Consider the following 24079-nt stretch of genomic DNA (forward strand, 5'->3'; position numbering starts at 1 on the left):
TACGCTCTGTTCTCCTAAACCTCATTTGTGAGATTTCACTGAATATGGTGACAGATTCTTGCATAGTTTAGATGTGTAATTACCAATTTCACGTTAGTATATGTGCGTTTCTATAAAGGTCTTATCCCTTTTTAGTAATTCAGATAAATTATAGTCGTTTGGTTCATCAGATAAGATGGAATATCATAAACTAATTGAACATTTGAATAAAAAATTTTTCTATATTTCTTTTTGGCTAGAATTTGCATAATATTATAGTACGACTAGCAAGTATTTTATAGTCAGTACTATAGAATCCTAACCAAAAATATTAACACAAAAATTATATTTTAACTAAGCAATTTTCTCATTGGTAAAGCATTCCCTCAATTGGACTATTGCCTTCTTTGAACCAGTTGTGTGAATAATATCACAACACTCACATCGATCCATCTGGAAAAATAAAATAAAAAAATTAATATTTATTATAACAACTATATATACTCAAACAAATCTGCAAATTATAATTAAGTGTAAGAACTATAAATATTTGACTTATTTTTAATAAGTGAGTTTGAAAATATACTCTAGAATAAGTATGCAAATCATAATTAAGTGTAATAATTAAATATTTGACTGAAAATTCACTTATTTTTATTTTGAAGTTAATTTGAAAATATACTCAAATATATATATATGTGCTAATAAATATTTGACTGAGAATTTTGGCTTTATCTTTATATATTAATTTAAAACTAATGTATAACTTCATAAATTTTGAATTTTGAACTATTATATATGAATAACTCAAATGAATTTTCAATTGCAGCAATCTCAAAACATTTAATTAGTTGATTATAAATAAATTATTTTGTAACTAAGTCAACTAGTGAATTAAATAATCTCTAATTTTGTCTTCTTCTGTTTTTTCCCTGACCCAATCTCTAATTAGTTGATTTTAAATAAATTATCATAATTCTATTTTTGCTGCTCACTTCTACATACATAATTCTTTTATGTTGTTTTCTCTATATCTAACGTGATGATAAAATAATTTTTTTTGTAATCTTTACGGTAAAGTTTAGTAATTTTATGTGAAAATAGTTTTTATTATTCGATATTTAAATTTTGATTTAATTATAAAATATATCGAGAGCATAGATAAGTGTATACAAAATTTACCTCTGCACGTTTTTTTCTAGGAGAGTAGACTTGAATCTTGTTGACATAATTTGCCGGATGGTTGCCGTTGATCGGACAACCTTGCAACTTCCGCACCACCGATCGCGAATACGTGGCCATAATTCCATTTTTATTCGCTCCTCCAATAGATTTCAAGTAAAAAATATGAGGAGTTTCACAAGAATCATTTACGTTTGATCTCGTATTAAACATGTAAAATGGAGGATTTTGAGGTTTACTCCAAGTATTAAATGTTTGAATAGGTTTAATTAAATGACTCCTTGGCATAATCTTCTCATAAATATGAATCGAATATCCCCATGATACTGAAAATGTCCAATTGCTAAGCCTATGGTGACATATTATTTGTTGTAATATACGAGAATTATCAAATTTTGCTGCTTTCATAAGGTGCTTTGTTGATTGTATACGATCCATTGAAGGGTAAATTGGTGATACAGCATCAAAATGATGAAGAGATATTAATGGCTCTTTCGGATGCGACGATAAAAATCCCGAAATATCACCACGCAAATCGATCTACAAAGACAAAATTCAATAAAATTAACCATTAAAAAAGGTACAATAGTAATAAAAAAAAAATTCATCAATAAAAAAGTAGAATGTTTCTTTCAAAAATTTTCAAAACAGATACTTTCAAAGTATTCAATCAATATAGACAAAATTCCCACATAAAAACTATACAATATATATTACTTAGTCAACCTAATATATTTACGATTAAAAACGTACCTGATGAAGACCTTTGAGAGGAACAAAGCTACCTCCAAGATCCACAATACAAGTCATAGTAATAAGATCAGCAGAATTTAAATGTGGATATCTCCTTATACAACTCTCCATATCTTGAGCCAATGCTTTTGCCAATGGAAAACTCATAATAATTCCAGCACCACCAAAACCTTGATTAAATGAGTACCAAAAATTAGACAAAATGTACTCACTTTGACCTCCAAAATAGTAATACTTGTTATGATCATATTTTCCAAGAACATCAACTAGATTTTCCAAGAAAAATATCGAATCGTCGTCTCCCATAATCACCCATCTAACACCTTCATGTTCTTGATCAAATAACTCCTTGATACCATGTACCATTCTAGCCATAATTGGTGCAATGTGGTGAGTTTCTTGTACTAATTTTGTTATATTTGTTGAAACTCTATAAGGGGGTGAATTTTTTGACCATGGTAATAAATTTGGATTAGGTGACACATCAAGAAATAAGTAACCTCTTGTTATTTTTGGTCTCCACCATGTTTCAATGTAACTTTTTCTATAATGCCATGCTTTTTCAGATCCAAGTAAACCAAATATTAAATGACTAAGATTTGTGTCATTTGATGAAATTGGTGAATATTCATGAGGTGTAGTAGTTGGACAATTTGGATCTTTAAAAAGAAAAATTGAGGCTAAGTAAAGAATAACACCAGAAAATAGGATAACTTTGCAAAGATTAGCAACAAAATACTTGTCAAATATTGAACTAAACTTCTCTCTCAATGAATCAATAAAAAGAAGTAACATTTTTTTTTTCTTGAAGAAAAATGACAACTTTTTTGTGTGTTAGATTTTATTTTTTTTTAAATATAGTTTTTAAGGCTGCTAGAGGTATATATAAATTATTTTATTAATTATTGTAGAGGTTGCTTCTTCAAATTTGTGTGTTGACTAGATTGACAACTTGGGTATTATTATTCAAGAAAATCTAATGATTATTTAATTTGAAGTCATCTACAAGGAAAGACATTTAATTTTTTTTGAGTCTATTCACATATTCTAAAAAAGTAGGTACCAAATTGTAAAAGAAAATTTTGACAAGTAATTTTCATTTTAGATGTATATAAAATAATTTAATCATATATTATATATAGCAGGTAATAATCACTCCCTCTTCAGTTTTGCTTTGACATTTTTTCCAAAAAAAAAAAATTATTTTTATTGGTCACTTTTGACATATTAAAAAAGTATAATTATATTTTTTCATGTTTTACTCATAGTATTAGATATTACTTTCCATATCATTTTTCAAGACTCAATAATACACTAAACATTAATTAATTGGTAGAGTAGTGTGGTAAAATATCTATATTAATAATTGTTTTTTTGATTGATATATCAAGTCAACCCGAACAAAAAGTAAGAAAAAATTAGCTACGAAAGTCGATGCTAAATCCATCATTAAACAGGACTAGCAATGAATTTTTATTGTTTATCGACATAACCAATCGTTCACTAAATTTTATTTCTTTTTTACGATATTGTATAAGAATAATATATTTAGTAAATGAGATCTGGGGAAAATAGAAAGTACCTATGTTTATCACTATATATCTAGTGAAGATATTTCTGCCTATTATTCTAATATAATGATTAGATGAAAATATCAGTAAAATATTATGGTTCAAAGAAAGATAATTAACTAGTAGTAATTGGATTATGACTAGTGATGTAGATTAATTAATATTCAAGATTTTATTTCATTTTCAAATGTATTCTTTTGGTCTAGGAGCAATAATATTATATTCAAAATAAAAAAAAAAAAAACTAAACTTGTAGCAATTAGATTATGACTTGTGCTGTAGGATAATATTCAAAATTTCATTTCATTTTCTACTGTAAATATTCTCTTCGTCTAGAAGCAATATAATTAAATTTATTTACTTTAATATATATTATTTGTGGGTCGGGTTAAAATCGAAAAGATATAATAATTTGAAATTTCTTAATTGTAATTTGAAATTTATGGCAACTATAACAAATATATCATATGAACTTTCCTCAACAAACACAACTACTTACTAGTATAGCATCCTTTCCTATATCATTATAATCGTTACGTTAAAATAATATTTATCATTAATTTTTTGTTACGTTATTAAAACTCTAAAATAATGATTATTTTTCGATTACAGGAACTGAAATGTGGTTATTTCTGATTATTTTTTTTTAATATATATGATTAGTATATATAGTTTGATGAAAGTTGAATAGTCAATATATTACAACCATATATAATAGGTGAGAAAAATGTGTTCTTATCCAATAAATGAATAAAATTATGTCCTTTGTGAGAGTAATTGAAATTGATACATTATTTGAGGACTACACCATATTAACCAGACAAGTTTAATTAGATCACGTCTCGAGTTTGAGTTTCTGTAATTGTAAATTAATTTATTTTTATTAGGAAACGTTTTATCCTCCAATTTGAAACTTTTTGACTAAAATCTAGATTTAATCGAGCAACAATATGAGTACTAATCACCGTATAAGAAAATAAAAAATAGATAAATTATTATACCGAGAACGTAAGAGATTTATCAGATTCTTCTTACAGAAAAGTCACACGCTACATATAAAGTTATTTTTTTTTTAAAAAAAAAACAATGAATGGTATATATAGTAGACTATGAAATTTCAAGTGAAAATTTTGTTTCTGGCGTTATTATATATTTATGATATTCAATTTTTGAAACTAAATAAGAAACATAAAATATTATATCATCCAAAAAAAAAAGGAGAGAACTATAAATAAGATAAATAATTATTTAAAAAGTTTAATAATGACGATTAATTTTAATTCTTGATTTGCACGTTAAATGCACTTCTTTTTTTCTTGAATTCTGATAACTGATCCGTAGTAGAAGGATCTGAGCATACTTCCAAATTAAATTCTATTTATTTGATCTTAGTTGTAGTTATATTATTATTTAATCAAACATAAATTAAACGTTTGACTTAAATCACTGATAAGTATAAAGAGAGAGAATGAAATTTCTTTTTCTTTTAATTAAAACTTTCAAATCGAACTTTGTATATTAAAAATCTCAAGTTCAAGTCGTGAAAATAATCTTTCTTTATTAATTATTGAGTTCGAGTGAGTCTGTAGTTTTTAATTAATTAATAAATGACGTAGGTTTTTATTAAAGTGGTCACATACGTGCACTCCAGTTACCAAATTGACTAAAAAGTAGTAAAATAATATGTTCATTTGTATTTTGTGGTGGAGTTTATTTTTAAATTCTCCAATCATTTTGTCACTATAAAGTTGTAAAAATAATAAATAAAAAATATGATAGAATATTCCAGTTAAGATAGTTTCTACTTGCGTTTATATTACTTTATTATATAATTTAATTTACTTTATTTATATATAAAATCAGTGAAATCAATAATTATTTTTTTAAAAAATATATAAAAAATCAGTAAAATCAATAATTATTTTCTTAAAAAATATTCGTCCAGCCGTAAACATTAATATTTTTGGGTTGTGCGCAGCATGGTTGACCGTAACTAATAAGGTTATAACATTGTATGCATTTTTTAACTGTAAAAAAAAATAGAAAAAAATATTAATTTAATTTAAAATAAACATATATATAGGCTTTTTAAATTTTTGTTTTCCTCTTAATTGCATTAATTGAATATACAAAAAGTAGCCTATATTTTCCATTATAGTTATAGTGGCGGTTAAAGTGGACACTAAAAGACACTTTTAGCATCAATTTTATAAGTTTTATTGGCGATTAAAGTCGCCACTAATAAATATTTTTACCAATAAAAACTGAAAGTTATTGTGATTTTTAGTGTTGCCACTTATATAGGCTTTTAGCGAAAATCATAGAAGTTTTAGCGGCGATTATCGAAACCTAAGCGAAAAAAGTGGAAAGTGTTACGGGTTGTTTAAGACTCCGCTAATATGTTACTTCTAGCAACAACATATATATACATTTTAGCAGTTGTTACAGTCGTCGCTAATATTAACTTCTAAAGATTTAGTGTCGATTCGTCGTCGCTAATATTATAACCTTAGCAACAACTTTTATTAGTTTTAGTGGCGCCGATTATATTAAGTATTAGCAACAATGTTTAATAGCTTTAGCGTTAGTAAGAGTCGCAATTTTAGCAACAACATTTTAGATGTTTAAGCGGTGATTAGAGTTGCCACTAAAAGTGACTTTAGGCAACAAAATTAAGATGTTTTACGGGAAATAAGAGTCTCCACTAAAAGTGACTTTACTGAGAAAAAATAAAAATTTTAGCGGTGGTTTGAGTCGCAAGTAAAAGTGATTTTTGGCAAGACGTTTTAGAGGCGATTAGAGTTTCCACTAAAAGCAACTTAAGAAACAAAGTTCAGATGTTTTATCGGCGATAAGGATCGCCACTAAAAGCGACTTTAGTTTTAAAAAAAAACTTTTAATGGCGGATAAAGTCGTAAATAAAAGCGACTTTTAGTGACAAACATCAAAAGTTTTTGCGACAGTGATAGTCGCCAGAAACTTTTAGCGACAAAATTATATGTTTTGGCGGCTGTTATAGTTGACCTTTAGTGAAAAAATTCATATATATTTTAGCAGTGGTTATACTTGGACTTTAGCGACAAAATATCTAAGGTTTTAGCGATAGTTAAAGTTGAAAGCAAAAAAGGACTTTTAGCGACAAAATAAAGAGTTTTAGAGGCAGTAAAAATCGCCACTAAAGAAGATTTTAGCGACACATATAAGTTTTGCGATGAAATTCAACAGTTTTAGCAGCAGACAAAGTCGTAAATACATTTAGCGAAGACGTTCATTACCTTTAGCGTCGGTTTTAGTCGCCACTAAAAGTTACTTTTAGCAACCACATTCATACTCTTAACGGCGGTTATAGTCGACACTATAAGGGACTTTTAGCGACGACATTCATACTTTTACTGACGACGTTCATACTTTTAGCAGCAACTTGTCGCCACTAAAAATACACTTTTAGCGACGACCTTCATACTTTTAGCAGCGCCTATTGTCGCCACTAAAGATACTTTTAGCGACGACATTCAAACTTTTAGCAGCGACTACAGTCGCCACTAAAACATACTTTTAGCGACGACCTTCAAACTTTTAGCAGCGGCTATAGTCGCCACTAAACATACTTTTAGCGGCGACCTTCAAACTTTTAGCAGCGACTTTAGTCGCCACTAAAACATCTTTAGCGACGATCTTCATACTTTTAGCAGCAATTCTAGTCGCCACTAAAACAACTTTTAGCGACGACATTCATATTTTTAAGAGCGACTTTTGTCGCCACTAAAGATGTTTTTAGGGACGACACTCAAACTTTCTGCAGCGACTTTTGTCGCCACTACAGAAACTTTTAAACTTTTAGCAGTGACTCTTTTCGCCACTAAAGAGACTTTTAGCACATTCATACATGAGCAGCGATTAAACAGACTTTTAGCGACGAGATTCATACTTGTAGCGGTGACTTTAGTCGCCACTAAAGACACTTTTAACGACGACTTGCATAACCTTGAACAGCAATTTTAGCCGCCACGAAAAGAGAGTTTTAGCGACATTTATTTCTTTAGCGGCGATTTTAGTCGCCACTAAATGTTGTTTTTAGCACGATACTTTAGCGGCGGTTTCTGTTGCCACTAAAGGCAACTTTTAGTGACGACATGCATAACCTTAGTGGCGGATTGAGACGCTAAAAGTGACTTTTAGCGACAAAATTCATAACCTTGAGCAGTGGTTTTCGTCGCCACTAAAGGTGACTTTTACTGACAGACTAAATTGTTCGAGCCCCAAAATAACTTCTCGGTGTTGGTCGCCAGTAATACGAATTGTGCATCAAATGTGAATAATCACTAATTAATACTTTTTGCAGCAATTTTTAGAAGATTTAGCGTAGGTTTATACTTTATGTGTGCTCTAATTAATCCATATATAGTTGTTCTTGTAATCAAACTGACATTTCAATCAATATATTCTTCATTATCATTAGCATTATAGATATATCATAAACAAAAGGAAAAGTTGAACAGAAAGATAAACAGGAACATAGTATGGATTTGAAATCCAAATATGCATTAAATTGGGAAAAATTTACAAGGAAGTATCTCCCAACAAGGGCAAGCAATCTACTAAAACTACATCTCTATTCCCCCACTCAGCAATTAGGAAGGGGAAAAACAAATAGTGGTCAAGCCATTGGAATAATAGAAAGCCCACAAGGCTTTGGTCCAAGGGTAAGAGCGTAGCGCATGATGTGTGGGTGCAGCCACCAACAAAAGCCAGGTATGTAAGTAGGTAAAGAGCAAGACTATTATCCACCGAGTTTCAAACTGTGCGCTACTGGTCTGGTCCTCAGGGAAAGAAAAAAACTAGCAAACTCTTACAAGCAAGCATTTCATTCCTAGCACTTCTATGCCAACCCTTGATTCCTCCCTACAAATTTGTAAACACTAAACCTATATGATCAACATAATGTGAATCACTGTGTGGCGTGAACTTGAGTTAGGACCAAAAAGGAAAAAGGAAAACTCATGTACAAATGGTAATTTGCATGTCTCAATGTGCTAAATCCACACTTGCAGTGCCAATGCTTGCCTTGTCGACTACGCGTACGTTGTACAGCTCATAAACTCTTGCACGGTTCTCTGCCCACCATTTTTCTGCTTGTTTTTCGCTAAACCGCTTCCGACTGCAATTTTTGACATTCAAAAATAATGATTATATGATTTCATTATATAATTAGAATAGTGAAGTTCTGGCAATCTAGACAAGTAAAAAGAGGTCTATAGCACAAACAGCATAAATTTAATTGGCGACTCCGGGATAACTGCAGATATAAAAGCAACTAAGAGAATCTTGTTCACATGCTCAAATGTATTTTCTTTAATGTACACATAAGAGGACAAAGAGAAGTTGGCAGGTTAGTCAGCAGCCACAAAAACAATAACAGGAGATTTACATTGGCTGTTTACCTGAAGCGAACCCTTTTAAGATCTTTGACGCCTCCAGGTAGGGAGGTAAGAGTAATATATACACCTGGCTCATCTTGCTCAACCCATTCATTCTCGTTACGAGAATCACATTCTTTTGTTCTGCCCCCATTTTTTGTTGTTGCCTCTGGATTCCCTTGTCTATTGTGAACAGCACTGCGATTACTGGCATTGCTTGATCCATTAGAAAGCAAATGGCTGTTAAATACACATGTTTCCAACTCTTGAAAAGTAAGCTGACTGTGAACTTGGTCAATACAGCCATTAGGTATATCACTGGAGGTAATATTGGATTCGGAGGAAACTGATTTAGGAGATTTGACGTTTCGGCCAGGACCTACTTGCAGCCTTTCAGCCATTTCCTTCAGCTATAAAAAACAAAGACACACAGTACATAATCTCAGGACGAGAAGCTAACGAAACTGAGAAATGAAGAGCAGCACAACTTTTTTCCTACACATGCACAACTTTTGTAAAAATGGTAAAAATGACTCTTAACTTACCTGAGAAGTAAGTGACTTGATCACTTCTTTTGCTGCTTTGCATTTGGCTGTCTCCTCCCCCGCAATTGATATTGCCTCCTTCAGTTGCTTACTAGTTCTTTCCAGTTCTACCTCTTGAAGTTGAGCCTTGCGTGTAAGAGTTTCCACCTATGATAAAGATAGTCAAGGAGTTTGGACACATAGCAATATTAAAAGTTGGCACAAGCATTAAAATCATACACAAGCTTATCTTGTTTTCTATCACCAACTCGATAAATGCAGCTATTAATGTTTTTCATAAAACTAGACATTTTGGTACTTTTTATTTGTGACAGGCCAAATCAGCACCTCATTGAAAAGTTTGAGAGCCATATCAGAAACAAATATAAAAACATGTAGAGAGGTGAAGAAACTGCATCAGAAGGAAATAGCTGCATAGTAGAAAAACAACCTACCTGTGCTCTTAATTTAGCAACCTCTTGACTAAGACTTCCATTTGTCCTTTTAGCATCATCCACTACAATCCTTGGAGATGTAAGTCCACCCAATGTTGGAGTTGGTGTAGTAGAACGAGGTGGACTGGCCCGTCTAGATGTTGGTGATGTTGCTCGAGAAACAATCCTTGAACCAGGAACTGAAGCAGAGAAGAACTTTTTGGATGAGGCAAACACTTGATTGGAAGATTTGGAACTATTCAGAGCTCCCAATTGTGAGTTACTACTAGGAATAGGTGACACACGACTGCTGTTGAATTCAAACTTTTTCTTCTGTTTGGAAGAGCGGGTTTCAACTTGTTTGAAGGATTCCATCGAAGAAAATCTAGTTAGATGAGGTCGAGACCTTATATCCAGCTTAGTAGTTTTATCTATGTCATCAGTTAACCCCTGGTTCAGGCTTCCTCTTCGACTCATGGAAGCCTCAGATGAAGCATCAGTTTCAATAACCTTTTTCAATTTATTACAACAATTATCACAGACACGATAAGGTTTATTGGGATTTGGTGCCATTGATGTCTTCAGTGATTTCTTGCTGCTACATGAATGACAAAAGACAAGACCACAGTTATAACAGTTGTGGCGCTTCCTTTTGAAATTAAAAGGAAGACGGCAGCCAGAACACATGGATTGGTCAACCCCTGACGCCCATTTATGAAGGCAAATAGCTGCCGTAAAATTAGTACCACAAGCAATACTTTTGACTTGCTTGTCTTTCAAAGCTTCCACTAAGGTGGGAGAATTTCTGTCATCAGTAGTACCATGACCTAATCTTCCATTTGCTCCCTTCCCCCATGTGTAAACTTCAGTTCGGGAAGTCAATACAGCAACATGGTAAGCACCACATGCTATCTCCTCCACAAAGCTCTTTGAGAGTTTTCCTTCAACATGACAAGGAAGCTTCCCATCAGCTTGAGGATGACCTAATTGACCATATACAGGACTTCCCATTGTATATACATGACCTGAAGTGGTTAAAGCAACTGTCAAGCTATGTCCACAAGTAACCTGGCAAAAATTGGGTTCAACAAGAGCTGCAACACAAGTAGGAACAAGTTTTGACTCCTTGTCACCATGCCCAAGTCGACCTTTATCCCCATCTCCCCAAGTAAAAAGTTTCCCTGAAGAACAATTGCTTGAACTAGAGTTCCCCACCATGACTTCAACAACTGCAGCAGTATGCCAAACCCCACAAGCTGCTCGAACAGTTCGAAGCCCCTTCAGAGATTCCACTTCCCTTGGTTTTGAAATACTCTTTCTATCTCCATGACCAAGAACTCCAAAAGTCCCATCCCCGAAAGTAAATAATTGGCCAGCAGAGGTCACCACAGCGGTATGCCAGGGCCCACAGGAGATATAAGAAACATGTATGCCCTCTAAGGGTCCATTTACTCTTTTGGGGACCCAATGACTAACTTCATTCCCATGCCCAAGAAGACCAAAATCTCCGGCACCCCAGGTGTACAATTCACCAGAAAGTGTTACAGCGCAGGAATGATTTTCACCACAAGCAACAAGTTCAATGTTTGTATGGCTGAGGGAATCTATAAGCTTTGGATGCAAAACATCAGAATCGACACCATGCCCAAGCCTGCCTCCTGATTCCTCACCCCAAGAGAACATCTCACCCTGCTTTGTTACTAGTGCTGCGTGTTTTCCACTGCAAGCTAAATTTTGGACATCTAGTACAACTGCAGACTCTAAAGCTTTGGGCAACAACGAATCTACTTTGACACCATTACAACTGTCAATCCTATGAGGTCCACCACCCAGGACACCATCACCAGTCCCTTCCCCCCACATGAAAACATCTCCTAGCGCATCACCATCATCGTGACCAGACCCTTGACTTGATGAGCTAACAGCACTTGAAAGGCTTACTCTAAAATTATCCATACCCATTGCCTTCATCTGACCATGTATGTCATTTGAACCTCCAGAAGATAAAGAATGAATTGAAGCACTAGCAGAATCTGAAGGGAAAAAGCCCTTGGGAGGTACAGCATATAAAATAACATCAGAAAAGGCCTTATTTACACCAGTTTTAGGTGGGCTTCCATATGGACTATGAAGGCGAAGTTGGTCACCACCATCCTGATGGAAAAATGATGTCATTCAACTTAGAGAAAAACAAAATTATATAATTGAACCTCAATATTGACAAACATAAAGTATCAGCTACATATGCATGCTTAGGCGTGAGGGAAGGAACGTACCTTCTGTGAGCTATCACCACTACCAAAAGGAGAATGCAGAGGAGAGCTTCTCCGCGTATATGTTCTGGGACTAGTGGCACCAGAAGGAATTCCATCGCTCCTTGAGTCTGTTCTCCACTTTCGCTGGTGCCCTCGTGAAATTAAAGCCTTCAAGCCACTAAACCATACCTCTGCTTCCTCTTTATCTTTGCATATCTAGAACATACGATTGAAGAGCAAGGTGTGAGAGTGAGTTTCTGTAACCGATTCATTCAAAAATAAGACAAAATTGCCTGAATTACATACAAAATTTCCCTCTAAAAAAGATACAGCTGTTACTAATGAAATTCTTACCAAATCCAGTGATCTATCATTATATATGAGAGAAAAAGATTGGTACTCTTTCTCAGGTCGTGGATGCCTTTGAAATATTGGCTGGAAAAGAGCAAAAGCAATGTTTATCAGTCCAATACACCACTAACCCTTCATATAGGTTGTTAGACTAGACTGAAAGCATGTCCAATAAGAACTAAAAATTTGGCAAAATAAAAAAGAAAAAGACATTGATGCCAAATTCATATCATCAAAGTCTGTACCTATGTGAACAAGCCCAAAGAAATCATTACTTACGATAAAGCGAACAAAATCAAACCAACAACAGCTAGTATAGCATGGACTTTAACCCAGAGTGTTCAGACGACCACATAGTTTTAACATGAAAATAAGCATACAAATTCAGCAATATTTCCTCAGAATGACGTATATAACATATGAAAAGACATCAAGCGTAAAATTGTGGTATAGTTTTTGGTGAAACATGCAAGACATAAAGGATGAAGACAGCATGCTAGAGTTCATTAGTCCTTTACAGGTTTATTGATCTTCCACACTGGGGCTTTTCTGTTTAATTTTTTTATAGGTGGTTCCCACATTATGCATCTGCAAGAACCATCTAAGTGTTTCCTTTAGTATCAATAAAAATATTTATTTACCAATTCAAAGGAAAAAAGTGTTTACGAGTAACCATGTTTACTTATTGAGGAGCATATGCGGATATACATATAGAAGAGACAGAGAAATGAAGACAAATAGATTAGTATACATTTGTTGATTAACCATGACATAAGCAAAAATTCCTTTAGCAGAAGATGTTTGATCCCTACCATCCTCCAATTTTTCTTCCTCTTATGTCCTCTTAATTTTGACAGTTAAAAGACTAAGAATATATTTAACATGATATTTCCAAAAGAAGATAAAGAAGCTATTCTTTTGAGACACATTTGTGGACACTGATGACACGGTTCATGATAGTTCAAGAACATTGATTAAAATTATGTATCAAATTTAACATTTAGGTTGCTTATCTTGCTAGATCTCACTAATTTGATGCACATTGGATTACAGTTCTCTCCAAGGAACTCTTAGTCTATTTGTTAGGAATCTACTTTTGAACTGCAGTAAATTAAATTTTACGGCTTTTGTTTTAAGTAAGACTTAGTCAATTAGTTGTTAGTCATGTGTTCCTTTATTCAGGAGTTATTTAGTGAACTGCTAGGTCGTGCATTATTATTTTATTTCATTTGAGGTTCTTATATATGTAACCTGAAGCATTAATAAAAGAGGTCCTTCTACTTCTATTCTGTTACTTCTCTCATCTTTTAGTTTCAGTCGCAGTCTTTGTTTTTTCCTTTAGTTGTGTATTAACCTTAAAAACTTTTAAAACCTTCAATTGGTATCAGGAGCTTTATTTTCTTGAAGGACTTGTGTGTGTGCGCGCACAAATCATATTTCGTGAATATTATAAACGGAGAAGGAAGTTTTTCTTCAATGGCACCACCAACTTTTGGTGGAGAAAGTTAGTGATTCTAGGCTGTTAAAAATGCAGGCAAATCTGAAAGTTTTGGATCTCTGGGAGGCTGTACAAGATGAATATGAGATTGCTCCCTTGCCAAACAATCCCACAATGCCGCAGATTAAAAATCACCAGGATAGGGAAGTTAGGAAATCTAAGGCAAAGGCATGTTTATTTGCTGCAGTTTCATAGTATGTATGTATCATGTCCCTGAAGTCAGCAAAAGAGGTATGGAATTATTTCAAGACTGAGTATGAAGGAGATGAAAGAATTCGAGGGATGCAAGTGCTCAATTTGGTACGTGAGTTTGAGCTGCAAAGGATAAAGGACTATGAAACCATCGAGGAGTACTTTGACTGACTTCTTAACATAGCAAATCACATCAGATTGTTGGGTACCACTTTTAACGACAGTTGAGAAAATCCTTGTAACAGTACCGGAAAGATTTGAGGCGACCATTACAACCACAGAAAATACTAAGGAATTGTCCAATATTACACTAACGAAGCTCTTAATGGCCTTTAAAGCACAAGAGCAACGACGTGTTGTGAGACGAGAAGGAGATGTTGAAGGAGCCTTACCTGCCAAGCATCAAGATGATGGACGATATAAAGAAAAGAACAAGACGTACCAACCAAGAGATGGAGAAGGTGCGCACGCAATAACAAAAACAAAATAGGTAGCTTCAAAGGAAAATTCCCTCTTTGTAAGCATTGCGACAAGATCGGACACGCACCTTTCAAGTGTTGGAGAAGGCCTGAACTAAGTGCAATCACTTTGGGCACGAAAAAAACATTTGTAACAGAAAAACTCAGTAGCGGGATGTATATGCTCTCAAGTTTTTAATGAACAAGAGGAGTATCAACTATTTGTTGCATCATGTTTTGCAAGTAATGTTTCCAGTGAGTTGTGGCTGATTGATAGCGGATGCACAAATCACATGACTCATGATAAAGAACTCTTCATAAAAATTGAAGCCTACTCGAGTTGCAAAGGTTAGAATAGGCCATGTTGGTCACCTTCCAGCAAAAGGAAGAAGAACTATTGCAATTGAGACACAAGCGGTTACAAAAACAATAGCAGGTGTTCTTTATGTACCTGACTTAGATCGGAACTTGTTAATTGTTTGTCAATTCTTAGAAAAAGGTTTCAAACTTTATTTTGAAGATAAATACTGCTTGATTAAGGATTCCTCGAGACATGATTAGTTCAAAGTCAAAATGAGAAGAAAGTTTCTCATTAGATCTATTTGAGGAAGAGAAAATGTTGTATTTAGCAAAAACAAATGTCGCTGAGTTGTGGCATAAGAGACTTGGGCATTATCATTATCAAGGGCTTGTCAAAATTCAAAAGTTGAAAATGGTGAACTTACCTGATCTGGAAGCAAATTCCACAAAATGCCATGCCTACCAATATGGTAAACAACACAGAAACTCATTTCCAAATTCAACCTACACAGCCTCACAAAAGCTACGACTAGTTCACACTGATGTCGCCGGGCCTCAAAGAACTCCATCACTACAACGTCGCATCTATTATATTATTTTCATTGATGATTTTACAAGAATGTGTTGGATTTTTTTCTTGAGATTCAAGTCAGAAGTTGCTTGTGTATTCTGGAAATTCAAGAAATTGAAGGAAAATCAAAGTAATTGTAAGATACAAGCTTTGAGGTCAGATAATAGGAAGGAATACACCTCAAGAAAATTTGATTCATTCTGTGAGGAGGCCGACATTGTGCATCAGCTTACAACGCCATAGACACCAGAACAAAATGGTGTTAGTGAAAGAAGAAACAGATGGATAATGTAGATAACCAGGTGTATGTTGCATGAGAAGGAGTTCCTAAGATATTTTGGGTAGAAGCAGCAAATACCGTAGTTTTAGGCAGAATCGACTTACAACGAAAGCTTAGGAGGATAAAACACCATTTGAAGCTTGGTACGAGTTTAAGCCTTCACTGAGTTTTCTTAAAGTGTTTGGTTGAGTGTTTTGTTCATGTTCCTCACATTAAACGTGACAAACTTGACAAGAAGGCAATTAACAGGCACCCTTGTGGGTTATAGTGGAGTTTCTAAAGCTTACAAGATCTATCATCCTCAAACAGGAAAGATGACAATCACAAGAAATGTTCATTTTAGTGAAAATGAATTCTCAGAAATTAGGAGAATGACCAGTGGTACTGGAGCAGTAGAAGCTCTTCAAGAACCAAAATAAAACCCAAAATAAAAGAAAGCAATCAAGGAGATCTCCATGATTGAGAAAAATAAAGCTTGGGTATTAGTCGACAAACCTGAAGATAGAAAAGTCATTGGTGTGAGATGGATCTTCAGAACAAAGTTAAATGCAGATAGTTCATTCAACAAACACAATGCGAGACTCGTAGTTAAAGGGTATGCACAAATTTATGGTGTTGATTACTCTTACACTTCTTTTTCATGTAGCAAGATTAGACACAATCAATTGCTACTTGCAATAGCAGCACAAATAGAATGGAAGGTGTTCCAACTCAATGTCAAATCAACCTTCTTAAATGGCATACTGGAGGAGGAAATATATGTCAAGCAACTATCAGGATTTGTGAAACATGGTGATGAAGAAAAAGTATATCTGCTTAAAAAGGCTCTTTATGGTCTAAAGCAAGCGCCAAGAGCTTGATATAGTAGGACAGATGATCATCTGAAATTCTGTCGAAATTATTAGCAATGCAATGGTTTTAATTCTCAAAAAAAATTCTGAAGAAATTTCAAATGGAGGAATGCAAGTCGATGAGCACGCCGATGAATCAAAAAGAGAAGCTCTATAAAGAAGATGAGTCTACAAAGTTTGTGAAGGTTATTATAGAAGCTTGATTGGGTGCTTTTGAATGTACCTCACTGCAACAAGGCCTGATATTATATTTGTTGTAAGTCTCTTATCTCGTTGTATGCATTGTGCAAGTGAATTGCATTTAAGAGCAACAAAAAGAATATTAGATATATTAAAGGTATTGTTGATTATGGTGTAACGTGTGAGAAGTGTCCAAGCTTCAAGTTACTTGGATTCTCAAATAGTGATTGGGTTGGATCCGCAGATGATGTGAGAAGTACCTCTGGCCATTGTTTCAGCCTAGGTTCAGGAATCTTCTCATGGTCATCTAAAAACAGGATAGTTGCACAATCCACTGCAAAAGCTGAATTAACAACAGCAACAGGAGCAATAAACCAAGTCTTGTGGCTTAGAAAGATCATGTGTGATTTACATTTGAAACAGAAGGAGAGTACTATCATTCTTGTTGACAACCAGGCAGCTATTGCAATCTCAAACAATCCGGTGTTTCACAAGAAGACCAAGCATTTCAACATCAAGTTCTATTTCCCGAGAGAAGTGCAGCAAAGGGAAGAAGTGACTCTAGTCTACTGCAAGTCTGAAAACCAGCAAGCAGAACTATTTATAAGCCTATACCGGTCAGCAAATTCAAGCTTCTCAGACAGAAATTGGAGTTTACAGTTTCCAAAGCGAAAAATGTTAGGAATCTGCTTTTGAACTGCAGTAAATTTAGTTTTACTGCTTTTGTTTTAAGTAAGACTTAGTCAATTAGTTGTTGGTCATGTATTCCAAATATTTAGGAGTTATTTAGTTAACTGTTAGGTCATGTGTTATTGTTTTTATTTCATTCGAGGGTCTTATATATGTAACTGAAATTAAAGAGGTCCTTCTACTTCTATTCTGTTATTTTTCTCGGCTTTTTGTTCCAGCTGCAGTCTTTGTTTTCCATTAGCTTTGTATTAACCTTAACATCTTTTAAAACCTTAACTATTACCTTCTTTCTATATATATGTTCACTAATGAACAGACAGTAGGGATTGCTAAGCAACAGAAACAAACATTTAGTGAAACAGAAGCTCATGGACTAATTAAGATGCAAGTTAATTACTGAACTATGATAACTTATAAATCCATTTGAGCCACTAATACGCATATATTTAACCACATATTTGACCTTTCACCATATAAGTTCTTCCATCTCCATTTAGAAAAAACAGAAGGAGATATAGAAAGAAGGACAAATTTGTAGATAGAATCATATAAAACATATCAAAAGTTCATAGAGAGGAGATTAGCTCTCTTCAGCAGAGAAAACTTACAGTGCGCTGTCCAGATATTATTCTTGACACATGACTCAGCTTAAGGTGTTTCTCCTCTTTACCTGAAAACCATATCAGAGCAGACTCGTCCTGAAACATAATGACAGACTTCTTCTTTAGACTCCGAGCATTACCTTCAATTAAAACTAAGTTCCAAGGAGCACAGTAGTTATGTTAGCTACGATACAATGATGTAATACACAGATTTTTGAAGTAAATTCCTACCTCAATAATGAAAGGTATATCGAAATAATTGATATCCATACAGCGAGCTTAAGACTATTTTATATCAGTAACAGTTTATTTATAAGCAAAGTCATCAACCTGACAAATAAGGAAATGGTGATCCTCAAAGGCTTTAGGTTTAAACCCGAGAAAGATAGAAACATGATCTCAAATGTTGGCACTATTTGGGACAAGGAAACAAAAAACAAAATACCTGGATGAAGTTCACATGTGTATTCTAAAAGCAGTCAAATACACTACTTCACAATAATTATATGACAACAGGAATTATGAACAAAGAACCTCTGTGCCAATGGTAAAGGCAAGCATTTGGAAGAGAACTCAGACTGCCGATTTTCAGTAAACTCCAATTTTCTTACTTATTATCATGAAACAGAGTGACTATTTTTGCTTCATTTTTGTGTATGGCAGTTGCGTTACTATTTATCAGTTTCAAATTGTCACAGAGGCTGAAGGGCTTTGATTCCTTATGTTTTACTTTTCAAATATCACAACAGACATTCTCATACTATTATTTACAAATCGAAAGGATACTAATTCAACTCGAGTTTTCAGATACATGCATGCGATAACTGAAGACAAAGTAACAAAAGGAAATTGCAATCATGATATTAAATCTTTTACTTTTTTGATAAGTATACTCATATTAGTAAATATTACCAGTCACTAATCAGAACTGAGACGAGCGTTGAGGATGAAATATCTACACGTTGGACACATAAAATTGAATATCGGGAACAAACTTCAACTGCACTGTTAAATAAAGGAGAAAGATATGCATAAATGTACTAATTTGCTTCATTAAGACACCAATGTCATGGTGAACCTACACTTCCAACTATAGAGGATGCCAATGTCCGCCTATTACACGCTTCCTCGTAACCAGTTCTACTTCCTAAAACTCTCAGTATGGAGAACTCGATCTCGATCTCCCGAATAAATGATAGGGGTTCTTGTAACAACATCTAGTCGTCTAGATGTGGGGTCTCACCGAACGAATCTAAGTGCAGCAAAGTGTGGTATAGTTGGATCTACATCGACGCCCATCTCAACTCACCCAGCTCATATGATTACAAAGTTGGGATGCATACAATCTCAAACAAGATTTCAATGCCAAGAAAGGCAAGAGCCAAATGTAAGAAAAAGTAACAAAAAAAGAACGAAATGAAGCTTACATTTGCCAGACGGAAGGGACAAAACTTTGGCTTTCCCCTTCTTCCATACTTCAGCAAACATGCCCCCTTTTTTAGCGCAGTTATGGCCTGAGATAAATCAAATAAAAGGAATGTGAAGCTAATAGGACATTAAACTAAATACTGCATATGCAAAGAGAGAATGACTAATATTATAAGACTCGCAAACAATTAAGATTTCTGAATTAGGTCATGGAAGTAAATACAACAAGACAGACTCTTTAAAGTAGGTGCATTAGTAACACTTATTTTTTAACATTAAAAATCTCAGACTTTAGTCTCCTTTCACCAAATCTTTATGCATAAACTGAAGTCTCCTTTCACCAAAACTATATGTGTTCACCAAAACTATATGTGTAAACTAATTATTAAAATCAAAGTTTTTGTTTGGTGTTGCACAAATTCATATTTGGAAAATTACAAAATCTGCAATCTTTCCTATTTTTTTTTTTAAAAAAGTATCTTTTTCCAAAATTTACAAAATCTGAAGGCGACAAATTCTAGTTTCATTAGCAAGAGCAAACTTGCTAATGAGACAACCTTTATATTTGTTCACATAACATCCTTCATTCACTAAGATCTCTATTCAACTATATTTCTTCTACAGAGGAGTAAGGCATAGACCAAAGGCATTACTGAGACAAATCTTCTAAATCCAATAACTTTGTTAAACATGCATATCCAGCTTACTACAGATAACCAATATGACAGAAATGCATCAACAACATACCCCGTCTAATGTCGGAGGGGTAGAGTGGGCTTGGGAGCAGTGTTACTAAAATAAAAGGCATAAAAAAACTCTAAGGTCTGCTGGGGCTTTAAGGACAAAGCTCGCAAATAAAGTATGGACTTTAATGAGAAAAAAGGGCGCAAAGGGAGAAAAAATACAAATAGTATATATTAAGTCCAAGATTATTAATTATAAGCATGAATGACACATATATAAACAGAGAAATGGAAAAAAAAACTATGTCTTTGAGCCTTGATGACAACAGTAAAGTGCACATTAAGTGAGGCAATCAACACATTTTGAGCCTAAACCTACCTTTAACAACACTACTTGGGAGGGTAAAGAGCTTGTTTTCGATAGACCCTCGGCTCAAGGAAAGCAACATATCCAGTGAAATGCATGTTCAACAAATAATTCAGTGATTATTCACAATATTAAGGGCTTAAAATAATGAGAAGAGTTGACAGTATATTTGTACCTGTTCAATATCCCTTTCAATTAGTCCACTAGCTCTGTTGACATCTGAATTCATTCTACCAGTGACAGACATAAAAATATGACAACCCCAAAACTATCGCTCACAGTAAACCCAAATCTCTAAAAAACCCATTTTCAGCTCCAATTCCTCCCATTCATTCATCAAACTCACCAACTCTTTCAGCTCCAAAACTCAATCCTCCCAATAAGGACCATCTCAAATTCATCAATTCATCAAACAGTGAAGAACCCAATTTCTTAATAAGAACTGAACTGCAGTAATTGCAACGCCATTTGGGGGATTTCTAGTAACAGTGCATTAAATGCAGGAAACCCCACAAGGTAAAAAACTTGTAAACCGAAAATAGGTTTATGGGTGTAGTAAATTTCACTAAGAAAAACGGAAACGAATGACACCCATATAGCTAAAAACAACAAATTCAGCTCCTTCTTGTGTGTCTTTAGTTCAATTTTCAGAATAAAATGCTTGTAAACCGAAAATGGGTTGATGGGTATGATAAATTTCACTAAGAAAAACGATAAAGAAAGAAACCCATATAGCCGAAACAACAAATGGATGAACTAATAGTGACAATGAGTGTAATAAGCTGGAATGTTTTTGCTGATTGAGAGAGAAAGAGAGAAGGGATTTTAGAGAGAGAAACAATGGCAGAGAGATCAGGAGCAGAATCTATAGCTATTTGAGGAATCAATTGATCTAAATTTTTTCCAATTGAAGGAAGAAACAAAACACAGAGGCATACAGTGTTGTTTGCAGATGAGAGAGAAGGGAAAGGTACTGAAGAGAGAGAAAGAGAGAGTGTGGATTTATGTAGAAAATTTAATCAAGTATTTTCCACCGTAAAATTATACCGAGAATCTATCAAAAACAGTTTTTTTAGCTTTCAAGTTAGTTTCGCGTACTTCACTCGTGTGATTATATTGGTAATATTATTGTAAATTATCGTGGCAAACAATCTCTCGCCCTTTCAAATTAGCTCAACGACCTCATTCGTGTGATTACACTAAATTTGGTGTTGTTATTATTGTTATTAAATTATAATTGCAAATAACTTTTCTACATTCAAATTAGTCCTTTCAACTTTAGTTGTGTGATTATATTTAATATGATATTGTATTTATATATAGTGACAAATAATTTCTCTACCTCCCAAATCTTCAGTTGTCGAGTTAGTTCCGCAAACTTCACTCATGCGATTATATTGGAAATGTTATTGTTAAATTATCGTATCAAACAAACTCTCGACTTCACTTGCGTGATTGCACTGAAGTTATTGTTGTTATTAAATCATAGTTGCAAATAACTTTTCTACTTCCAAATTAATCCTCCAAACTTCAGTCGAGTGAATTTACTGGATATCATATTGTTATATAGTGGGCAAACAATCTTTCTATCTCTTACGTTAGATCTTCGAATCATATTCATATAATTACACTAAATATGTTGTTATTATTGTTGGTGTTAAATTATAATGACATTTTTTGGATTCATGTGAACTATTTCTTGTTCTTTAGTTCCTTTTTCCTTCTTTGGTGTCTATCAAACGCTTTTAAATAAATAAACTAGTGATAATATAAATTTTGACAAATGTTTAAAGATATATTTCCTTTCAATATTAATATTAGGAAATAATATCTTATTCTGAAGATTTATTAAATTATGAGAAGCAAAACGTAATAATCATTTGGAATGAAGAAAGTATTAAATTTCATCATTTATTATTTTTCTCAAATTTGAGTGTAATGCATAAAGTTATATTTATTAAAAAATACTTTACTCTTTGATGCGAAATTTTTTAATATGAATTTAAATTTATTTGACTCTAAAATATAATTTGTTTGTATGCTCAACTATCATGGTTGATTCAATAACAAATGCACTTACACACTATTTGAGGTCAAATAAAATACTATATGCTTTTTAACTCTTGTTGTCTAAAATCCTTCTTGATTTTTTTTTTTATAAAAAAGGAATGAAACAACATGAAATATATTCCTTTTTTTTTTCTTTTTGTCAAATCAAATAGATTAACAGAAACTTTAATATTTTATTCTTTTCTTTTCTTTTTTCTGTCTCTTTGTTTATGTGGTTTCTGATTAAAGTGTGGATTTCTATTCTTCATAGTGGAAGTTTTGAAAAGAAAATGAAGAAAAATAAAATTATCTTAAATTATTAATAATTAAGATATGGTACTCAAATATATTTACATAAAAATTCCCCTCAAATTGAGTAAACCAATAAAAGTGGCTTATTAATGTTGATTTGATTTATCAACAGAATGCTTCCTAGTATTCATATGTTACTAAGTCAATCATAAAGATTGAATATAGAAACAAATTATATACTATTCCGATTATATTTGGATTCGCTTCAAAAAAAATTTAGTATAAAAAGTATTTTTGAATAATTATATATTTATCATTTTGTTATAATTCTTGGTAATTTGAAAATTTTATTATATATTAGTAATAAATTTTATTTGTTTTATTTAATTTTAAAGATTTATTATGACCATAAAATGCCCCTTGATAACAACATTTGTCTTTTCAACATATTGAAAATGACCAATACCACAACTCTACAAGCTTAGGCACTTTTCTAGTTGTATAAGAAAAAGAAATAGCCACAAAAGAGAATTGTACATGGTCCCTTCTTTAAACATACTTGTGTGTAGTGATGTATTTATCAATAAATTTTATTTTATTTTTGATAATTGAAATGTTCAGATCAATTTATGCGCACCTTGATTAATTTTAGAAAACATTTATCATGTACCTGTTAACTTTGTCTATCGAAGCTAGGATAAATGCAAAAGAATTCACTTGATATTTTTGTTTTTATTGGAGATTTAAACGTATAATCTCATGATTCTCAATTCATTTTATTGACCACTAACCACTTTTGATTATACTTATCAATAATTATACTCAACGAAAACTATCCACATGAAAAAATAAAATGGAGTTTGGCTTTAAACAAAAACATATCACGTGATATGCTTCATTATCTCATATAACTAAACCACTTAGATGTGTTATTTTATTTAAATCTTTTTTCCACTTTGATTGCTTGGACCAAAGGGTCAGAGAGAACCAATAGTTTTTATCATCAAAATTCAAAATCAAGTTTATTTAGAATCAAGATTTAATCGAAGCGTTATGTCGAATGACACCTTTTATAAATATCCAATATTACTCAAACTCTCCAAAACTGTCCACAATTGTTATCACAATATCATATCCTCCAAAATACACTACTTTAGGAGAATCTGACACACACCTAGCAAAATTTTTAATGAGTCCGAGCAGCAAGAGATG

General features: G+C 33.1%; 2 protein-coding genes across 4 annotated transcripts; both read right to left on the minus strand.

The window, feature by feature from the left end:
* Positions 1 to 201: 201 nt before the first annotated feature.
* LOC101256858 (uncharacterized) lies at positions 202 to 2773 on the minus strand. The gene is made up of 3 exons (XM_004252843.5): positions 1915 to 2773; positions 1162 to 1701; positions 202 to 432 (listed from the first exon to the last, which is right to left on the minus strand). Exons 1-3 carry the CDS (start codon positions 2707 to 2709, stop codon positions 334 to 336), a joined length of 1434 nt encoding a protein of 477 aa, XP_004252891.2. The 5' UTR covers positions 2710 to 2773; the 3' UTR covers positions 202 to 333.
* A 5216-nt stretch (positions 2774 to 7989) lies between these two features.
* On the minus strand, positions 7990 to 21580 carry LOC101256573 (PH, RCC1 and FYVE domains-containing protein 1). Of its 3 annotated transcripts, none has more exons than XM_004252842.4 (9): positions 20742 to 21580; positions 19516 to 19602; positions 18095 to 18184; positions 12470 to 12550; positions 12137 to 12331; positions 9882 to 12014; positions 9448 to 9594; positions 8927 to 9312; positions 7990 to 8643 (listed from the first exon to the last, which is right to left on the minus strand). In XM_004252842.4, exons 1-9 carry the CDS (start codon positions 20811 to 20813, stop codon positions 8511 to 8513), a joined length of 3324 nt encoding a protein of 1107 aa, XP_004252890.1. In that variant the 5' UTR covers positions 20814 to 21580; the 3' UTR covers positions 7990 to 8510. The 3 variants fall into 3 exon arrangements, with proteins under 3 accessions (XP_004252890.1, XP_010314702.1, XP_010314701.1); XM_010316400.3 differs by having other exon boundaries at positions 18095 to 18240; positions 20742 to 21541; XM_010316399.4 differs by lacking the exon at positions 20742 to 21580 and adding an exon at positions 20579 to 20732 and having other exon boundaries at positions 18095 to 18240.
* Between the last annotated feature and the right edge of the window lie 2499 nt (positions 21581 to 24079).

Source organism: Solanum lycopersicum, chromosome 12 (assembly GCF_036512215.1).
Source record: "Solanum lycopersicum chromosome 12, SLM_r2.1".
Lineage (NCBI taxonomy): Eukaryota > Viridiplantae > Streptophyta > Magnoliopsida > Solanales > Solanaceae > Solanum > Solanum lycopersicum.

Excerpts from the sequence above, each read along its gene's own strand:
- LOC101256858 (XM_004252843.5), bottom strand. The coding sequence starts at position 2,709 with ATGTTACTTCTTTTTATTGATTCATTGAGAGAGAAGTTTAGTTCAATA. Across the intron at positions 1,702-1,914 it reads CTCTCAAAGGTCTTCATCAG|ATCGATTTGCGTGGTGATAT; the intron begins GTACGTTTTTAA and ends TTGTCTTTGTAG. Across the intron at positions 433-1,161 it reads CTAGAAAAAAACGTGCAGAG|ATGGATCGATGTGAGTGTTG; the intron begins GTAAATTTTGTA and ends TTATTTTTCCAG.
- LOC101256573 (XM_010316399.4), bottom strand. The coding sequence starts at position 20,648 with ATGTTGCTTTCCTTGAGCCGAGGGTCTATCGAAAACAAGCTCTTTACC. Across the intron at positions 12,551-18,094 it reads TAATATCTGGACAGCGCACT|CCAATATTTCAAAGGCATCC; the intron begins GTAAGTTTTCTC and ends GCTCTTTTCCAG. Across the intron at positions 9,595-9,881 it reads TTGCTAAATTAAGAGCACAG|GTGGAAACTCTTACACGCAA; the intron begins GTAGGTTGTTTT and ends TCTTTATCATAG.